The sequence below is a fragment of the Aythya ferina genome, assembly GCF_964211825.1.
Source record: "Aythya ferina genome assembly, chromosome: 5".
In the NCBI taxonomy this organism is placed as follows: Eukaryota; Metazoa; Chordata; class Aves; order Anseriformes; family Anatidae; genus Aythya; species Aythya ferina.
The window spans coordinates 29,612,176-29,629,602 of NC_140301.1; the positions used below are offsets into that span (position 1 = coordinate 29,612,176).

General features: G+C 36.3%; 1 protein-coding gene across 9 annotated transcripts in view; it reads left to right on the top strand.

The window, feature by feature from the left end:
* Window positions 1-17,427, top strand: part of PCNX1 (pecanex 1) — an 85,993-nt gene that overhangs the window by 38,881 nt on the left and 29,685 nt on the right. For 5 of the 9 annotated variants that reach the window (XM_084521676.1, XM_084521677.1, XM_084521679.1 and 2 more), the window contains 9 exons: window positions 6,437-6,527; window positions 8,272-8,329; window positions 10,408-10,625; window positions 11,697-11,850; window positions 12,409-12,441; window positions 13,792-13,963; window positions 15,468-15,578; window positions 16,040-16,131; window positions 17,262-17,371. In XM_084521676.1, coding sequence (XP_084377802.1) covers window positions 6,437-6,527; window positions 8,272-8,329; window positions 10,408-10,625; window positions 11,697-11,850; window positions 12,409-12,441; window positions 13,792-13,963; window positions 15,468-15,578; window positions 16,040-16,131; window positions 17,262-17,371 — 1,039 coding nt within the window. The remainder of the gene's footprint in view (window positions 1-6,436; window positions 6,528-8,271; window positions 8,330-10,407; window positions 10,626-11,696; window positions 11,851-12,408; window positions 12,442-13,791; window positions 13,964-15,467; window positions 15,579-16,039; window positions 16,132-17,261; window positions 17,372-17,427) is intronic. The other 4 variants (XM_084521678.1, XM_084521683.1, XM_084521681.1 and 1 more) reach the window with 3 other exon arrangements.

Consider the following 17,427-nt stretch of genomic DNA (forward strand, 5'->3'; position numbering starts at 1 on the left):
GCATTAATAGGGAATTCCTGCTCAGATGGCTGTATTGGCCATCTTTATGGCTGATGATCACTAGTGACAGTACTTTGAACAGCTGCCAGTTGTGATAACGTAAAAGGGAAGGTTAGATCACAAAACTGATGAGAAACGACTGTTACAGACCTTACTGTAACCCCATACTAAAAGATAATTGATTTGCCGTCATCTTTAATGAGGAAGAGTTCAAGAAAGATTTCATGAGTTTCAAGGCTGTTAGCCCTTTAAACAAGAGTTTGGTTAGCAAGTTGCCATTCTTCTTTTATCTTGTAGCTAGAAGGTATAGCATTTTAGTGTAAGCAAAAACAACCCTGAAGTTCTCTGAGATGTTATAAAAATTTAGCTACAGATCTGGCAAATGCACACAACCTACTTACCTGATAGTTAGGTTTTTGTTTTAGAGTCTGCTGCTGTAATGCCTCTAGATAGAAAAATCAAGACTTTATGTGCATTTCTGAACAGTGAAAGCTTACTACATAAAACTGCAAGCTTCGTCATTTGATTTGGAGACATTTCTTGTATGAAAGATTCATGGGAATACAACTGAAATTCAGCGATACTGGTTATATCTGTCTGAAGTTAACGTTAAGACTTGCCCTTAAAGCTGCCGATGTCGTATTTGAAGGATATGGTTCATGTTATCCAAAATATGGTGAATTTTTAACTATAGAACTTCAATGTGCAATCTGGTTCTTCATTCTGAATTATTTAAGTGCTTATCTTACTATGTTTTAATGAAAATTGAAGTGATTTCTTTAAGAAATTCACCGTTGCATTTAGGCTCTCAGAAAAGCCCTCTGTACACTTGGAATAGAGTGCAGTGGTGTCTTTGGAAACCTGCATAGTTGAATTTTTCTGAAATCATGTGCACTGTTATGGAGCAGCATGTTGTCATTGTGAGGCACAAAACTGGCAGGGTCTGCTCGGTTAAAATCTGTTATGTAATAGGGATTTATTCTCGTTTTGGAGCTCTAAGCATCTCTTTAGAACCCTTCACTGAGTGAAGGCGGGTTTTGTAGCCAAGATTTGGTTTTGTTTTAAAAAAAACCAAATACTTTGGTTTCTACAGCAGGCTTTAAAAATTCAGTACTATGAACTAATGTCCTCAGAATGTATGTTTTGTGTGATGGATGCTTTCATTAGAGCAGAACAGCTGACAAAAAGGGGCAAATTTTCACATGGCAAATTTCTCCCTCAGGATTGACAGGGAGAGAGGTTATCTTTCTTTATAGCTGGTTCATGGCTTTTATCCTTAATCGGGGGTGAAATAAAACTACTGCTCTGTTTCCCTCAAGTCTACAGACGATTGTTTTTTCTCCGTTGTACCAAGTTAGCTCACAATGATGACCCTGTTCACTTTTCTTTAAAGAGTTTGTATGTACAGTTGGGAAGAGGGAAGGTTGAAGGTGTGGAGTTGTTCTGTTTTTTACCTTATATGGTGATGCTAATCAAAGCAATGCGGACAATAGGACCAATTTCTTTCTTTTTCCACTGGAAATCATTGGGACTGACCAGGGCAGGAAAATACTGAAAATGAAGGCTGGGAAGTGAGACAGAAAACAAACCTGATTTACAGCAACTGGAAATATAAGTGCCAAATACAGTAAATAAGGAAATACTTATATCTCTATAATGTGCACAATAATTTATTTTCTTACTGAAATTTTATTAGCATTTTCCAGCTCATCAGGAAGACAGGTCATGTAAACACAGCTGCTTTTTTCCACAAATGCAGTATCTGCTTCTACTTTTTTTTCCATTTATGTGTAAAGCTGTGGCTCTGAAGACATGCGCTTTTTTGTTGTTTGTAAGGATGCATATTTGTTAACTTGATTTTGTTGGCTTATTTTAGGGAAGATGAACCTTACTGGGTTATACTCAGTCTGGTAGCGACTGTACATACTTCAAAAGTTGCTGGGTGTTGTGCTGAGTGAGGAAAGAGATGCTTTGAGCACTGTTTTTAGTCTTCGAGGTTTGAAGTAGAAAAATTTTTTGCAAATGATGTTGTTGCCTCATGAGCGGAAGGAGCTTGAGATCGGTTGGAGAAGGAAGCTTAATGTGGAGCAATGAATATAAAGTGAACTGTAAGAGGAATGCAGGACAGAAAGGAAAGGTGTTAAACCAAATGTGGTGATTATATGATGAATGTAATGTGAGTACAGTACACAACAAAATGTATAAAAAGACTTAAATGAATGACAGTCTTGAGCACATAGAGTGGCAATACAAATATTGATGTCTTGAGAGTTGTAGGTGGTGGGTGGGATTTTCTGAGTCCTTGCAGTGAAGGCAGTTAAAGTTTAAGTATTTTGTAATCCAATTACTAGAAGAGGTGCTCAGTTTCTGAAACTGGGATGAAATAACAGGTTATTGTTCTTCAGTAATCTCTTAGGTCTTACTTTATTAGGTGTTATTCTTAGGTCTTCTCTTTTTCTTTGCTAGGTATATTGCTTCTGTGATTAGAGATCTAATCATCTAGAGCGTGATAATTGCACTGTGATTTTTGGCAGTTCTGGTTGTATCACATATGTGCGTGTGATAATATCTCAGATTTATTGAAGTATTTTAATTTATAAAGGCAGTTGGGTGGTCTTGTTGAGGATCAAAGCTTCCCATGCTGCCTCTAACAATACATATGTATGCTGATCAGTTATTTGATTGAAACAGTTTAGAATCAGTTTCTCAATACTTCTTTTATAATTAAGTAGACTTAATTTATTTGGGATGGATGGGGGAACATTTTCAAAGGTATGAGTAGAAGGCAAATACTCATTTCCCATTGCTCTTATTGAAAATATCCCTGTTGTAGTTTGTGGAGTTGTGCATAATAGACAAGTTACCCTTTTAACAAACTTCATTTAGAATAACAAGAACTGCTTTGAAGTGTCCAAACTGAGGATTTGTAAGTTTCAAAGGTCAAAATTTACCTTCAGCTGCAGTATTGAAAATGTTACTTCCTTGCATGCTGCAGAGTAATCAAATTCGGATGGCTTTGTTGGTTGTCAGAAATAGGATTTGAAAAACATTTGCATGCTATTTATTACAACATGTTAATGATCCTAATGATGATATGGACTTCACATGTGCAAATACTGTTAGCAACATTCAGAAGTTGTTTGAGAGGTTTGAAACAGCAGTATGTATTAGCTGGAAACCAAGAAACATGTTGAAAACAGACTACCACTTCAGGCAGACGTTGAGCCACCGAAGTCTTCCAGGTTTCCTCTTTGTCCATACGCTCACCAGCCTGCTGCTTTCAGGGAGTCCCATAACTGCAGGAACATCAGTGTGTGCAGTGTGTGATCTGTTATGTGGCTGTCTGAGGGCTCAGAGGTGAGGCACCTTTGTCCTTCGAAATGAGAAAGTTGGTTTCAAAGGAAGAGCATTCATCTCTTCTTCACCTCATGTCAAAATGAAAGAGCATTTCAGGGTTGTGTGCCTGAGTGTCAGGTAGTTGTGTAACGTGCTCCAAGCAGAACGTCGTTTGGGTGGCTTAGGCTGGGAAGAACTCAGAGCTCTCCTTTCAAGGGGGTGTGAGAACTTACAAGCACTTCGGTTTAGCATACAAACCTTGGCTGTATTTCTTTATTTGTAAAATATGGCTTTGTCTGCCTCTGTTCACAACTTGATAAAGCTACAGTCCTTAGAAAGAGAGAACCTTAAGCTGCTTCAGTGTGATGCTGTCAAAAATATTTTGGAGAATGCCGTGGGAGAGGAATCACTAGGGTGACTAACAAATGCTGGTACATCCATGCATGGTGCATTTTGTGAGCATTGGGATCCCTTGGAAGAGTTTGAGATTGCTGCGAGGAAGCTGCTGTTACCTCACACCACGTGAGAGCTATTCCACTGATGGGACTTGGAGTTCAGTCAATTTGCTGTCACACCGTATGGCTTGGTAGGGCTGGCTTCCTCAGCACCACTGGGTAGTTCTGTAATCTCTTCTGCTTTGGGGGAGTTAATTTTTTTTTTTCTGGATTTTGATTTTCAAAAAGGTGGGGGGCAACACTTATTATATTGAGGAGCCATGACAGTGAGCCAACTTTCATTAGGAAGTCTATTTTAGCAGAGGGGTGAATTGAGAGCATGGCCAAACCTGAGTCACTTTGTCATTTGTAATGTGAATAATCAGAAGTGAGTTGGCTGTCTGTCTGGAATCATCTGCTACATCCCTATTAACCAGCTTTATTTTATCCTACCACAGCCCTGCAGCATTTGTATCAGCAACATAAATGCAGTAAACTTTGATAGACTCAAATGAATCGGGTCTGAGGGAACTGTAGATACTTCCTAATGGGGATTTTTTTATGCTCTACTTTTCAAGTTTTGAAGCATTTTCAAGCCTTTGTGTATGATACAGTTCAGTAAAAAATGTCTTTTGAAACTAACATAGCTGATGTATCTCAGCCTGAGAGAATGGGAAGTTCTGTCTTGTAAGTAGTACAGTCTAGTTTCTGTGACCAGCACTTCATTACTGTAGAAATCAATTAAATTTCCAGGCTCTCAATTCAGCAGTGCAGGAACACGAAGAATGTAAATAACCCAGACACGATTGTTTCTTTTAGGGACTTTTTCCTAATAGCTTATGTGTAACTGTGTGCTGACTAGAATCTGAAGTGTGTTATCTGAAGTCTTTGTTTGCTGTTGAATTTGTATTTTTTTAACTGTTGCAGTTTAGAAAACCTCCTGTATTTTTGAGGCTTTTAGTTGTGGGGAGGAAGGTTCCTAATGTATAGCGCTAGATTAATTGTAGAACTTCAGTATCAACTGTAAAAACCAAAGGATACCTAACTAGTCAAAAATAGAAACCCCCTCCCAGATACCCTAACAAAGGAATTTTCTACTTTGTGTGTCCTTACAAATATCTGTAGCAGACGTAAGTAAATACTGGGGGAGAGTGGTTGTGTTACTGCCTTGTGTACGTGACTGCTGATCGGGGTGGCTCTCGGGTCAGAACGCTCTTTTCTTTCTGAGCACAGCTGCAGTATGTGTCTAGCTGGTCTACAGTGCCCCCTCTGAGGGCAAAAAAACCAACTGTACAGGTGTTTTCAATATGCCAGTATTTTTGTTTAGTTTCTCCTATACATGGAACTTAATTGTCTGTGGGTCTAAAGAGAATCTGGAGTAGGAAGCAGTGTTTTTTCTTTTTCATAAAGAAAACAACACTGAACAGAAGCAGGTTGTGTTCTTACAGACAGTGGAAAGATTGGAAGCTCCTAGCTTGTTGGGTATTTCTCCTAGGACTACATGTTATCCCGTATCAGCAAGGGGAAGGGCTGCAGGACGTGCAGCTGAGAGATGTACACGTTTTTTGCTTGAGATGCTCCGCAGTGGGATTTCTTTTTTGTGTTGTGTAAGCAGTTCTTAAAATACTGCACACTCTGCATTGTGAGTTGAGTGAAGAAGGCTTTAGAGCTGGAAGAGATGGAGAAGTTGGCAGGGCACCATGTATGAGGTGATTACAACTTCAGAATCAGCTTCCTGCATTCGGAGCTGGAATATATTAAACTGACCTTCAGGGGAAATTGCAGTGCTTATCTCTATGATCAGACTGTTGTGGAGAGAAGGGCACTGTAAAAACATCATATTGTGAGTAAGGTTTGAGTTATAATCTCAGGGTACTTCTTTGTTAATTGTATATTTAGGAGTAGACTTCATACCGTTCCATCAAAAAGCTTTTAATGACTTTAGGAAACGTACAGTTTCTGGAACTCCATTAACCATCATGGTTTATCTCTGAACTTAGTTCGCAGTCTTCTGATCTTACACTGAAGTGTTTGCTTCTGGTTTGTAGAATAAATCTCTGCCTGTCATTCCTTTTTTTTTTTTTTTTTTTTTAAGTGTTTTTTCTAGAGGTATAACTAAATGAAGCATGCCTGCTCACTTTTTTTTCCACCCTTTGTGTTTCTTTCCAAATAGACACGTACCTCAAAAGAATTTTAATTTGGACATGTGAGGAATCTCTGCTGTAGTTAAATGCTGTGATTCCAAAATGCTAGTAGTGTGTGATTCACTGATTGTTCTCCTGGGGTGGGGGGGGGGGGAGAAGTGAAGGCGGTGATCAGGGCAAGTTGTTTTCTTGCTTATCCTGTAAGGAGGGCTGGAGAGGGGGAGCTTGCATTGCACTTCTGATGCATTAATGGTGACATCTTGTAAATATGAACTCTGAGTTGAATTTAACTTTTGCAGTTTACTGTGTATATGTCGTGTAAAATTGTGTGAAAAAAGGCTGAGTAGCTAACATCTTGTCTGCACTGGTGACACATTCATGTGTTACCACATTTTATATTCTGACACTGATATAAATTTAAGTATCTAAATTGATGTCTAGTAAGCTAATGTGTAGAAACGTAGTGCTAGTGGGATTAAACGCCCTGAAATTTTGACCTGTTCTTGACCTTTTCTTTAACAGGTAAGTTCAGTTCTACGCTCTACGAGACAGGGGGCTGCGACATGTCACTTGTGAACTTTGAGCCAGCTGCGAGAAGAGCATCTAACATCTGGTGTGTGTGAAGCCAGTCAAGAGTGGTGATTCTTGTCTTACTGTAACAAAATCTTTTTTTTAATTTTAAAAGGTTATTTAGTACAAACTACCAGGAAAAAAAAGTCTAAAGAGTTTTCCATGTGTTCTTCCTTTTGAAACCGAAGTGATTTTTAGTAGAAGATGACACTAATTGCCTAAATAATCTTTTCCACTTAAGCAAATCCTGGAAAATGAAGATTAATATCAGTTTCAGCAGTAAATGTCCAAACCAAGAGTTTGACAAATGCATTTTTGATTGGCTTAATGGGAGTCTTCCTTAAAGAATTTATCCCAGGTTTGTGGAAAGTAGGGAGCTATTAACTTATTTAAAAGTGAACTTCCAATTGTGAAGCAAATGTAAACTGATAAATTTGTTCTTGAGTTCATAGATGGCATGAAACAATACAGGGAAGTCTTAACATGCCTGTGGTTAAAATTTGATTTACAATTGAAATAGCCAGCTACGTACTGGAAAGTTCATCTGCTCTTGGAAAGATACGCTTCCTTTCTCTGTAGGGACAGGAGGCAGAAGAAGGAAAAAACAAACCAAAGCCTTCCCTTCAAAATCTGCTTCACTATCTAGAACTGCTCTGAAATTACTGCATCATGCTGAATGTTTAAAAACTCCTACCACATGTAGGTGGAATAGCTATTGGATTTAAGGAGTAATGGATTTCAAAGCTCCCGTCTTCAAATCTTTCCTGTGAAAGTGTGCAAGTGCTTCCTGTAGAGTGGAACTTTGAGGAAAAAGTTCTGTATTCCTTGCACAAAGCTGCCAATGCCTGCCTCTGCTGCTTGCATGTTCCAGATGCAATGGCTTTGCTGATGGCTGCTGTTATGAAGCTGTACGTGCTAATGGAAGGAACAAACGGGTCACATCCAAATAGTCAGATCTCTGTTTTAGAGAGTAGTTGAGTTTGAGTAAAATAAAATTATTAACAAAGATCTTTTTATCTTACATTAAGGTAAGGAACTGAAGGAAGCTTGCATAAGTTTGATACCAGTCTTACAGCCATGTAATTTATATGTAAAACATACAGCCAAAAGCTATACAAAATTGGGGAAAAAAGTTGGATATGGACTATAACACAACAAGAAAAATTTCTTCTCATTAACAAATGGAAATTGTAAAGTAATTTTATTCTTCTTTTGCTTAAAGTGTTTTCTAAAGCTATTTAAGTTTAAGTAACTTGGTATGCTTGTGTTAAATATGTATTATTTTTGGCAGTTTTAGGACTTGGTAAAAAGAGCATAATTTACAAACTGTCTGTGAATATGCAGCAGACAGCTCACTCCTTTAGAGGTACGTGATGTGTGTTTGCACATGAGTAGCTAACATACTATAAAATATCTTTGTTTTTTCAAAGTGGAGTAATTTCCATCATGATAATCCCTGTAGACAACTAATGGACTACCTGGTCAAATCACATGTTCAGTAAGTTATACCAAGCATAAGAGTATCCTGATCTATAGCTACAAAATTTATCCTAGTACACAAGATGATTATCAAGGTTTGTTTTCTTTCTTGGTTGTTTGTTAGGCCTTTACAAACCGGATACATGTATTTACAATACATGTGTTCTAAGGAAAAAAAAAAAAAAAGAGGAAGACATTTTGCTAAAATTTGCAAGTGGTCAAAATTAGTTTAGGAGACTAGTAAATTAGTGGCCTTTTGAAATCAAATGTAGTTTTATAATATGAAGTCTTTCCCCCTGTTCTTATAGTGACACGGACTCTCACGTATCGAGTTCTACCTCAGTTCGCTTTTACCCACATGATCTAGTAAGTTTTTCTTATCTATTTTTAAGCATGCCAAAAATCAGAAGACTTTCCAGTTCTCTATATCACTGATTAATCGTTGTATGTAGTAGTTCTTCGTTCTTAAGAAGGGTTTTTGCCTGGATTTCAATGAGATAAACTGTTACTGTTTTGCTGTCTTCATATGTACGTGCAAATTCATATTTCTGGATGGTAGTTGAAAATTTAAACATAAATCTTCTGATCTAAAGCATGGTAATTTGAATCTAAATCACGTGGAAATTGGATATGCTGAGATACTTCAGTGTGGTTTCCAGAAATTGCTGGACAACGTGGATGGAGTTGTATTTCTGTGCATGGCTAAGATAGGCAGGTCATGGAAAGAATAAACTTTGTGTTTGTGTTCTGAACGAAGGAAACGTTAGCAATTTCCCTGAATGGAGTTAAGACATCTACCACTGCAAGCTGTGGTACGAAGTTGAATTCTCATGGAAGGAGTGATTGGAGGGGGAAAAAGAAAAGCAGATGTTTACACTGTTTCATACTGCAAGTAGCTTTAGAAAGTCATTAGCTTGGTGGTGTCAACCTTTTATATTGTTATTGAGTCCAGATGTATATGTGCTTGAAGTGTCGTATTGCTCTGTAACAAAAACATGGCACATGGTCATGATTCCTTAAATTAGGAAGTTAAAGTGAACTATGTGGAAGTATCTAATAACCTAGTCAAGAGGAAAGATGAAATTTTTTAGTATTTCTTAGAAGAATGAGAAACTTCAGTTTGCCTGACCATGGTTTTGATCAAAAATATCTTCACCTAGTGCCTGCCAGAACTTTGATTTCCAGCCCCCAATGTGTACCTGTTGGTTTGGCAGTGTGGTTCCACTTGGGGAGGGAAGATGAGGGGGGTGATTCTGTATAAGGCAAATTCATGATATTTTTAAAATCTTAGCCCATATGCTTAAAGGGAAACTTCCTAAATTTATTACTCGTGTGAGAAATGTCCTGCTACAGTGATTCTACCTTTTAAGACACGAGGCTTTTAAAATTAAGAAGTTGTGAAAAAAGCACCTGCTTTCTGACACAGCTCATCTTAAATGGGGTGGCTTGTATTTTTTTAAATGCCTGTAGAAAGTGAGTGTTCCTGCTTTTTTTTATTAGTATTTTTCTAGGAAAGAAAAGCATGGTGAGCATAGCTACAGTACATTGCTTTAAGGAGCTATGAAAAGAGCTTCAAAAATGAAAATGTTTAAGATCATAGAATACATAACGGTATAATTTTGACACTTAAAATAGGACATGAGTATTTAAATGTTACTCTTTGCTTTAAAAATCATGACAATTTTTCATGGTGATGTTTTAATTATAGTACTCTTTAAGAATAAAGGTCAGTGCATTAAGAAGTTTCTTGGCCTGTTAATGAGATGTATAAAATGGTTAGACAGCACATACATGCATACCATACTAATTTTTTTTAACTGAGTGCTCTCCTTAAATGTCCTGTGTGGTGGTTAGTATTACTGTGAATTCCAGAGAACTGTGGAGTAGCAGACTACAGAATACCTGAGAAACTGCAGTCAATCATAAATAGTGTAGTGGACTAGTTAAGGATTAATTTTGTTTGTGTATTTCAGTATATTCTAATCTCAACGAGTTTAAGTTTGTCTACCAGTGCATGCATATGTGGCTTTGTCATGCAAAACCAACCATTCAGCATGAATGTGCATGCGGATTAGGTGACTATAAGAAAGGGGCAATAATTTATTTTAATTCAGATTTTTGTTCTTACATGCATTATTCCTGCTTCTGTATCAGTTTACTTGTCTTCAAATTTGGAGTTTTTAGAGTAAATGGGATAATGTGCTTAGTCCTTACTTTGCTTGAAATAAGGTATATGCAAGTGCTACCGTTGTGTTGTACGCTATTGCTATTCACTTGCCATAATGAGGAAAGGAAAAGTAAGTAGAAACCACAGATTTGACACTGTTTAACGTAATTTCTTAAAACGGTGGCTAAATAATTCTAGAAAGTTCTTAAAAGCAATATTTAGTAGAATACAGTTATACAATAAAAACGAGATTTTGTTAATCCTGACTTTCTTTTAGCTTTCTCTTCCCCAGATCAGGTTGAACAGGCTGCTAACCATAGATACAGATCTGCTGGAGCAGCAAGATATTGACCTGAGCCCTGACCTTCAGGACCACATGCAACCTCAAGAGGAAGCAGCTCAAAAAGTCAAGCAGTACTATCGCTTTTGGATACTGCCGAAACTTTGGATTAGCATAAATTTTGATAGATTAACTCTTCTGGCTTTATTTGATAGGTGAGATCCTTGTATGTTACTAGTCTTCAGAAAGTAAAGATAAAAATAAAATGGTAACTGAACTGTGAGCTCTCATTAGAGAACCGTACTTCGCTGTACTCTGAAAGATGGAAGAAGAATATAAAATCCATTTTTTTCTAAAATAACAAAAGATATTCTCCCTCTTTCTCCAGCAATGCTAAAAAGAAAAGAAAAAGCCCCCTCACTTTGTGTGAGTTGGACAACGACATTTTTAGCAACAAATCATTCATTTTTTGACTGATGTTTAATGCTGGGGGATAAGCGTCTCCAAAAACTAACCGAAAGGTGCTAGAAACTAGCATTCACTTGCATTGTTTTAGCAAGTAGATGAAAACTTTTTTTGCTGTTTCAAAGCAATTTTCCAGAGGGTCATATAATACTGTAACCTATTATCCCTGCCCTGTTGACCTAGTGGAATAAAATCAACATGAGCCTCTAGTTATCAGATTTTGGAATATGTTAAGTATTCAAATTTTGGCAATGACCTTCCTTGAGGTAATCAATACAGTAGTAATTCTGTCCCGGCAGAAATAATTATTAATTTTATTATTCAGTTCCATCAGTGCCATATGGAATTTTTTTTCCCACTTCACATAGCTTATATATATAGTTTGTTGTTCATGACTTCATAATGAGGCAACTAAAAATACTGTAACTTTGCTAAGGTATCATGTATGTATTTTTTGCTGTCATGGATGTGAGGATGGGCTTGTAGCCATCCTTTGTGGGGCTTGAATGCAGGTTAATTACAGACCGTGCTTCTTTTGATTGTTTAAATTATTTCTAAAGTAATATGCTAAAGTTGTATTTTGCTTTTTAAAGGTTAATTCTGTGAGAAAGTAATTGCTGTCAGATACCATTGGAAATCCTGGTACCTCCTAGCTTTGCCTAAAAGTGTGCTCATGTAGTCTGTGTTAAAACCTACCCTTAAATACTTCACTAACAGCAGTGTATCACTTCTTAACTTCTGACTTAGCTATTCTCTTGCAACTTTTTCTAAACATAGTTAGCTTTTAATGCTTTTTTTTTTTTTTCCTCCCTCTAATACAGGAATCGTGAGATCCTTGAAAACGTGTTAGCTGTCATCCTAGCTATTCTAGTTGCATTTCTGGGCTCTGTACTTCTTATTGAGGGCTTTTTCAAGGATATTTGGGTCTTCCAGTTCTGCCTGGTAATAGCCAGTTGTCAGTACTCACTGTTGAAGGTATTTTAATTTCTATCTTCACTTTCTATAAGCAGTAGAAATAACCTAGGTTGGGAGTTGTAGGATAGTTGGAGCTTTAAGGAAAAATTTGTTTGTTTATAGTTTTAAAAAGGACTGAGCAAATTTCAGCTTCATGGACAGTTTGATGGGTGGTCACATTCAGTCATTTTACTAGAATAGTTCTGCATGTGTTTGTTAAACAGCTTTTTATGTGTTGTTCTCATGTACTTTTTGTTTTCCCAAAGAAGAACAGAATCTTATTGGTTAAAAACAGCCTGCAAGCTGAACTTCAAGCTTCAGTGTGTATGTTCTTCTTTTAGTGGGTACACCTTAATGCATTCACATTAAGCAATTGCATTTAAGCATGTTTTTGATCAGAATTTTACTTATTTGCTATTTTTATTAATTACTGTTAACAGTTGCATAAGTAAGTTAGAAAGAATGAAATGATCTTTCTTAAGCTGTGATTGGACTGTTAAGGTGGAAAAGTAGTGGTGGGAGAAGGGGGTAAATGCGCTCACTATAGGGTGGATAACTTTTTCCTCTTTCTTGTTTCAGAGTGTGCAGCCAGATTCTTCTTCCCCTCGACATGTAAGTCATAGGCATGTGCTGCTTGTATAGTTCCTGCAGATGTAAAACTTCTACAGAGAATTTGATCTTTTTGATTTGTTTTGGCATATCTTTGTCTTCTCATAAGACAAGAAGTTTGTCTTTCTCTAGATTTCTTTCTCGCACACTATATTTTTCACTTACATCTTTCTGTTTGTATTTAGCGAATCCTGGCCTTTGTTTTATCATTGAATGGTTTGAGTTGAAAGATCACCCTGTTCCAACTCCCCTGTTGTGACACCTTCCTCTAGACCAAGTTGCTCCAAGCCCCATCCAACCTGGCCCTGAACACTTCTAGGAATGGGGCATCCACAATTTATTTGGGCAGCCTGTTCCAGTGCCTCACTACCTGCACAATAAATAATTTATTCTGAATATCTAATCTAAATCTCCCTTCTTCTGGTTTAAAGCCATTATCCCTTGTGCTATCACGTACTCCCTAACAAATAGTCCATCTCCAGCTTTAAACTTGGTTTGTGCTGTAGAGCCCTATCATTCTAGGTTTCTGGATGAATCTTTAGTATTCAAGCAATTATTCTGAAAGGTATTCTTAATGTTGTAATTTCCTGTGGTAGCGTGAACTGACGCAGCTTTGCAGATGTTTGATTCTGGTCTTTTGTAAATCACTCAGTTGTACTAGTTTGCACACAGCCTTATTTTTTCAATTCTATTAGGCTGAGTATTCAAGGCTCTAGTGAGCGTTAACATTTGAGCATGGAAATGTTAATGTGCCACTATTGAATAATATGTTTATGTTCTATTGTGCATCTGTATTGAATAATATGTTTATGTTCTATTGTGCATCTGCTAGATTGCCAAAACAATATTTTTTGTAAAGTCTTAAGGTACGAAAAAGCTTTATTTCTCTGAAGCCTGTCATTCAAAATATTATAGGTGTTACAGTTGTATGCTTTAATGGACACATAAATATAGATTGGTTTTCAGCAGGAGCAGTATCTGAGTAATAAACTCAATTGCTTTTTTTCAAAATTAATATATTTTCTGTTGCTTATGAAGCCTAGGCAGAGTTTTGATGACATTTGGTATTGTAAGAAGCATTCTTTGAAACTCAGGGGAGGAATAAGGGTAAAAAAAACTTAGTTTAATAATTGTGTACTCATTGTATATATCGGAGCCACAAAAAAAATGTTGCTTTATATCCTGACAAGGCTTTAGGGATTTTTTTGTGCTGTCATCTCACCAACTTCTGTTCAATGTAGAAGTACTTCATGAATAGAAATTAATTTTGATTCTGAAGCTGTAACGGAAGGGTAACAATTACTTTTCTGCAAATAATGAAACAAATTTGTTTTGTTTTGTTTTTATAAACAGGGTCATAATCGTATCATAGCCTATAGTAGGCCTGTATATTTCTGTTTATGTTGTGGTCTTATTTGGCTGTTGGATTATGGCAGCAGAAACATATCTACAACAAGATTCAGGTTGTATGGAATGGCTTTCACCAATCCATTGCTGCTGCTGTCAGCCAGAGACTTAGTTATAGGTGAGTGACTCTTTCAATGATTTGAATTGTTTGCTTCTCTGCCGTAGAATAACTTTGTTTTTTACAGTTGTCACCTTGTTGTGACACTGTTGCACCATCATTTTCTAACAGCCCTTAGTTTTCTTTGGAAAGAGTAGCTTCAGTTTTCTAAAAATCTAAAATAGACGATATATTTGTTCCTGTATATAAAATATATTCATCCTCAGCTTTGCAACTGGTGTTCCTTGTTCTTAACTTGGACCAGGATATGCTATCCTGTGCCTGGAGCTAGCTGCTCAGTAATTAAATATTTTGATTTGGACTCCCATAGCCCCCTCTTTTATAGAGGGGCTTGTCACAGATGAGCGGGAGCTCTCTTAAAAGCAGGCTATTTGCATTTAACAGTTGGATAGGACAGTATGGACGCGTTTCTTAAATACCTTATAGAGAGATTAAATCTTAATGGGTAACTTTGAACACACCTGCTTTTCCACTGCAGCTCTTCAACTGTATGAAAATATTAGTGAATGAAAGAATATAGTAGTTAACTGTTTTGACTGCTTGCTTCTAGTTTTGGACAGTCTTCTGTCCAAGAGAAAGAAGATCTTGGTCTTACTTTACATTTTTATTTTATTTTCAACTCTTAGTTGGTGAACCAAACTTATTAATTCTCAGAATGCTAGAGTCAATATTTATCATTCGATTAATAACATTCTGAATTTCATGCCTCATGCAGTTTTACTTTTATGTTAGTAAATCTATATTTAAATGGCCAGAGGGGAAATGTCTTTTATTTAGGAACAGCATTGTCCAGATATTTCTGAAGGTGCTTTTCTGTAGCTTTTGTGGAGCTACTCATGCACTGCCATTCTTCGTTCTTTATCTGTTACGGAAAAAGTATTTAAGCTAGCAGACTTTTTTTTTGGTCATTCAGATTATTCAGATTATTTTTAATATTAATTTAATATTAATATATTAATATTCAGATATTTAATATTATTTTTAATATTCCGATTATTTTTCCACAAATTCTGAAAAAAAAAAAAGTAAAATTGTCAGATGATATTAGTGGTAGAAAATGTAGAGGTGAAATGCTTGGATTCTCTGAAATCAGTGGCTGTTGTTTGCTTATGTAATTAAAAACAGACAGCTATGCTCATGGAAACCTATTGTACAATGAATGAAAACTTACTGGTTTTGTAATCTGTAAGCATTCTTGTCTGATCTTTGCTAAACTAAAACCAAAAGCTTGAATTGGCCTGTAGGAGTTATTGCAGTGATTAAAGCTGATGTTTAAAAACAAACAAAAAAACTTCTGAATATTGGTCAGTGTAACCTCTATATTCAGTCACTTCTGTGCGTTATTGAAGTAGAGATTTACATAATGAATGTTTTCCGTTAAAATTATGGTAGGAACACTTTGAGTTGAATGGTGTGTGGTACCATAGAACTTAAACTGAAGAGTATGTTAAAATGTAATAGTTTTCATATTCACCACTTTTTCAACTATTTTTTTCTTCCACAGTGTTTACACTATGTTTCCCCATAGTATTCTTCATTGGTCTCCTGCCTCAGGTGAATACATTTGTGATGTATCTCTGTGAACAGCTGGATATTCATGTCTTTGGTGGCAATGGTGAGTGTGTTTTTTCACATTAGCAGCAAAAGCATTAGATTGGGAACTGCCATCAGGTTAAAAAGCTAGTTAAAACAACTTAGTGATTGTACCATCTGTATTCCTGCCCTGTATGTATGGAAGACTACTGTATTTTTTAAAAAGGCTAAAGTTCTTCTGATTGATTACTGAGATAGAATTACTATACTCATTAGTCTATTGAAAATTATACTTCCTCTACTGGCTTCTTTTGCAGCTGTTAACCTTTCCCATGATAATGCTGTTGAATAAATGAGGAGATAAATGAAGCCATATAAATCATTCTTTTAAGAATAATATTTTCCCCTTTTGTATGTATATAGATAAATATGAATACATGCTATGGTTTGGGTGCTTTATATCAGAGGAGAGCTAGAACTTGGGGGGCTGACCTCTTTCATATTCTAATCTAATTACATTCCTATTGATATTTTTCCGTTCAGCTACCACAAGCCTGCTTGCAGCACTTTACAGTTTTATCTGTAGTATTGTGGCAGTAGCGTTGTTGTATGGACTGTGCTATGGTGCCCTGAAGGTGAGTGATATTATAAAAACAACATAAGTTAAAGTCTTTTGTACTTTGCTTACTTTTTTCTTAAATGTGCAGAAAGCAAATTAGGAATATTAGTTTGATTTGGTAGGGTTTTATACTTAGTTCTGGTGTCAATGAAAAGATGGAAGGTAAGAACAAAGCAGGTTTGCTATTAAAAGATGTGACTTGTTTATGTGCTAATAGGCCAGGTTTTTGCTGAAAACTCCTATTCTGTGTTGATTCCTGAAAAACTGCTGTGTAACTGTCTTGTTTCTTGTAGACTCTACATGTATTGATGTGTTAACCTCTCAAGAGGGCTTACTTTTTTTTTTTTCCAGTGGTGTAAACCAAAGACAGCATTTTCAAATTAATATTTACTTGAAAGGAAGCCAGGAAATGGTTTGTAGTGTCAAAGTGAAGATGTATGCCTACGTGTTAAAAAAAAAAAAAAAAAAAAAAAAAAAAGCCTTTCCTTCCTTAAAAGGACATTGTTTGAAACAGTATGGTGTTGGTTCTATGTTAATTTCTGGTCTTTCAGTGATCAAATGATCTCAGTTAGTAAAAAGTTGTTAGAGGAAATACTCCAGTGATAATATCACCCACAGATTATTAGCTTTCTATGAATTTGTCCGTTTGTCTCATTAGCTATTTGTAAACACATCTGTTAAAGACAGAAACTTTAGCAAAGAATCGCTGTTTCCTCTTCGCAGATCCAGTGCAGATTATGAAAATTAAATATAAACACTGGTTTCATCTTCATTCAGCCCATTAGAAAAAAAAATAATTAGAAAATACACTGGGAATTTTCAGAATAATTGACGAAAATGCAATTCTAAGGACTTGTGCTCTCAAGGAATGCATGAACTTCTTCATGAGGTTTATGAAAAGTTGTGACTATTAAATGATTGAGATGGTGTGGGCTTAAGGAGTGTATACTGTGTTAGAGTTTCTGATCTATAGTTAGGCAGGGGTAAATGCTGAATATTTTTTGACTGAAATTTCTGTTCCGTATTTGTGGAGTTGTAGTTATTTTTTTTTCCATTCTCTTTTTGTGATATATGTAATTCTTGTATGGCAGATAAATGTTAAATACCATATCTCATTTTTAATTAATATTTCATTTCTGTCTCCAGGATTCTTGGGATGGGCAGCATATTCCAGTTCTCTTCTCCATATTTTGTGGTTTGTTAGTGGCAATATCATATCATCTCAGCAGACAAAGTAGTGACCCTTCTGTGCTTTTGTAAGTAACTGTTTGCGCCCTTTTCCCTAAGGAAGAAGCAATTATCAAAGAGATAT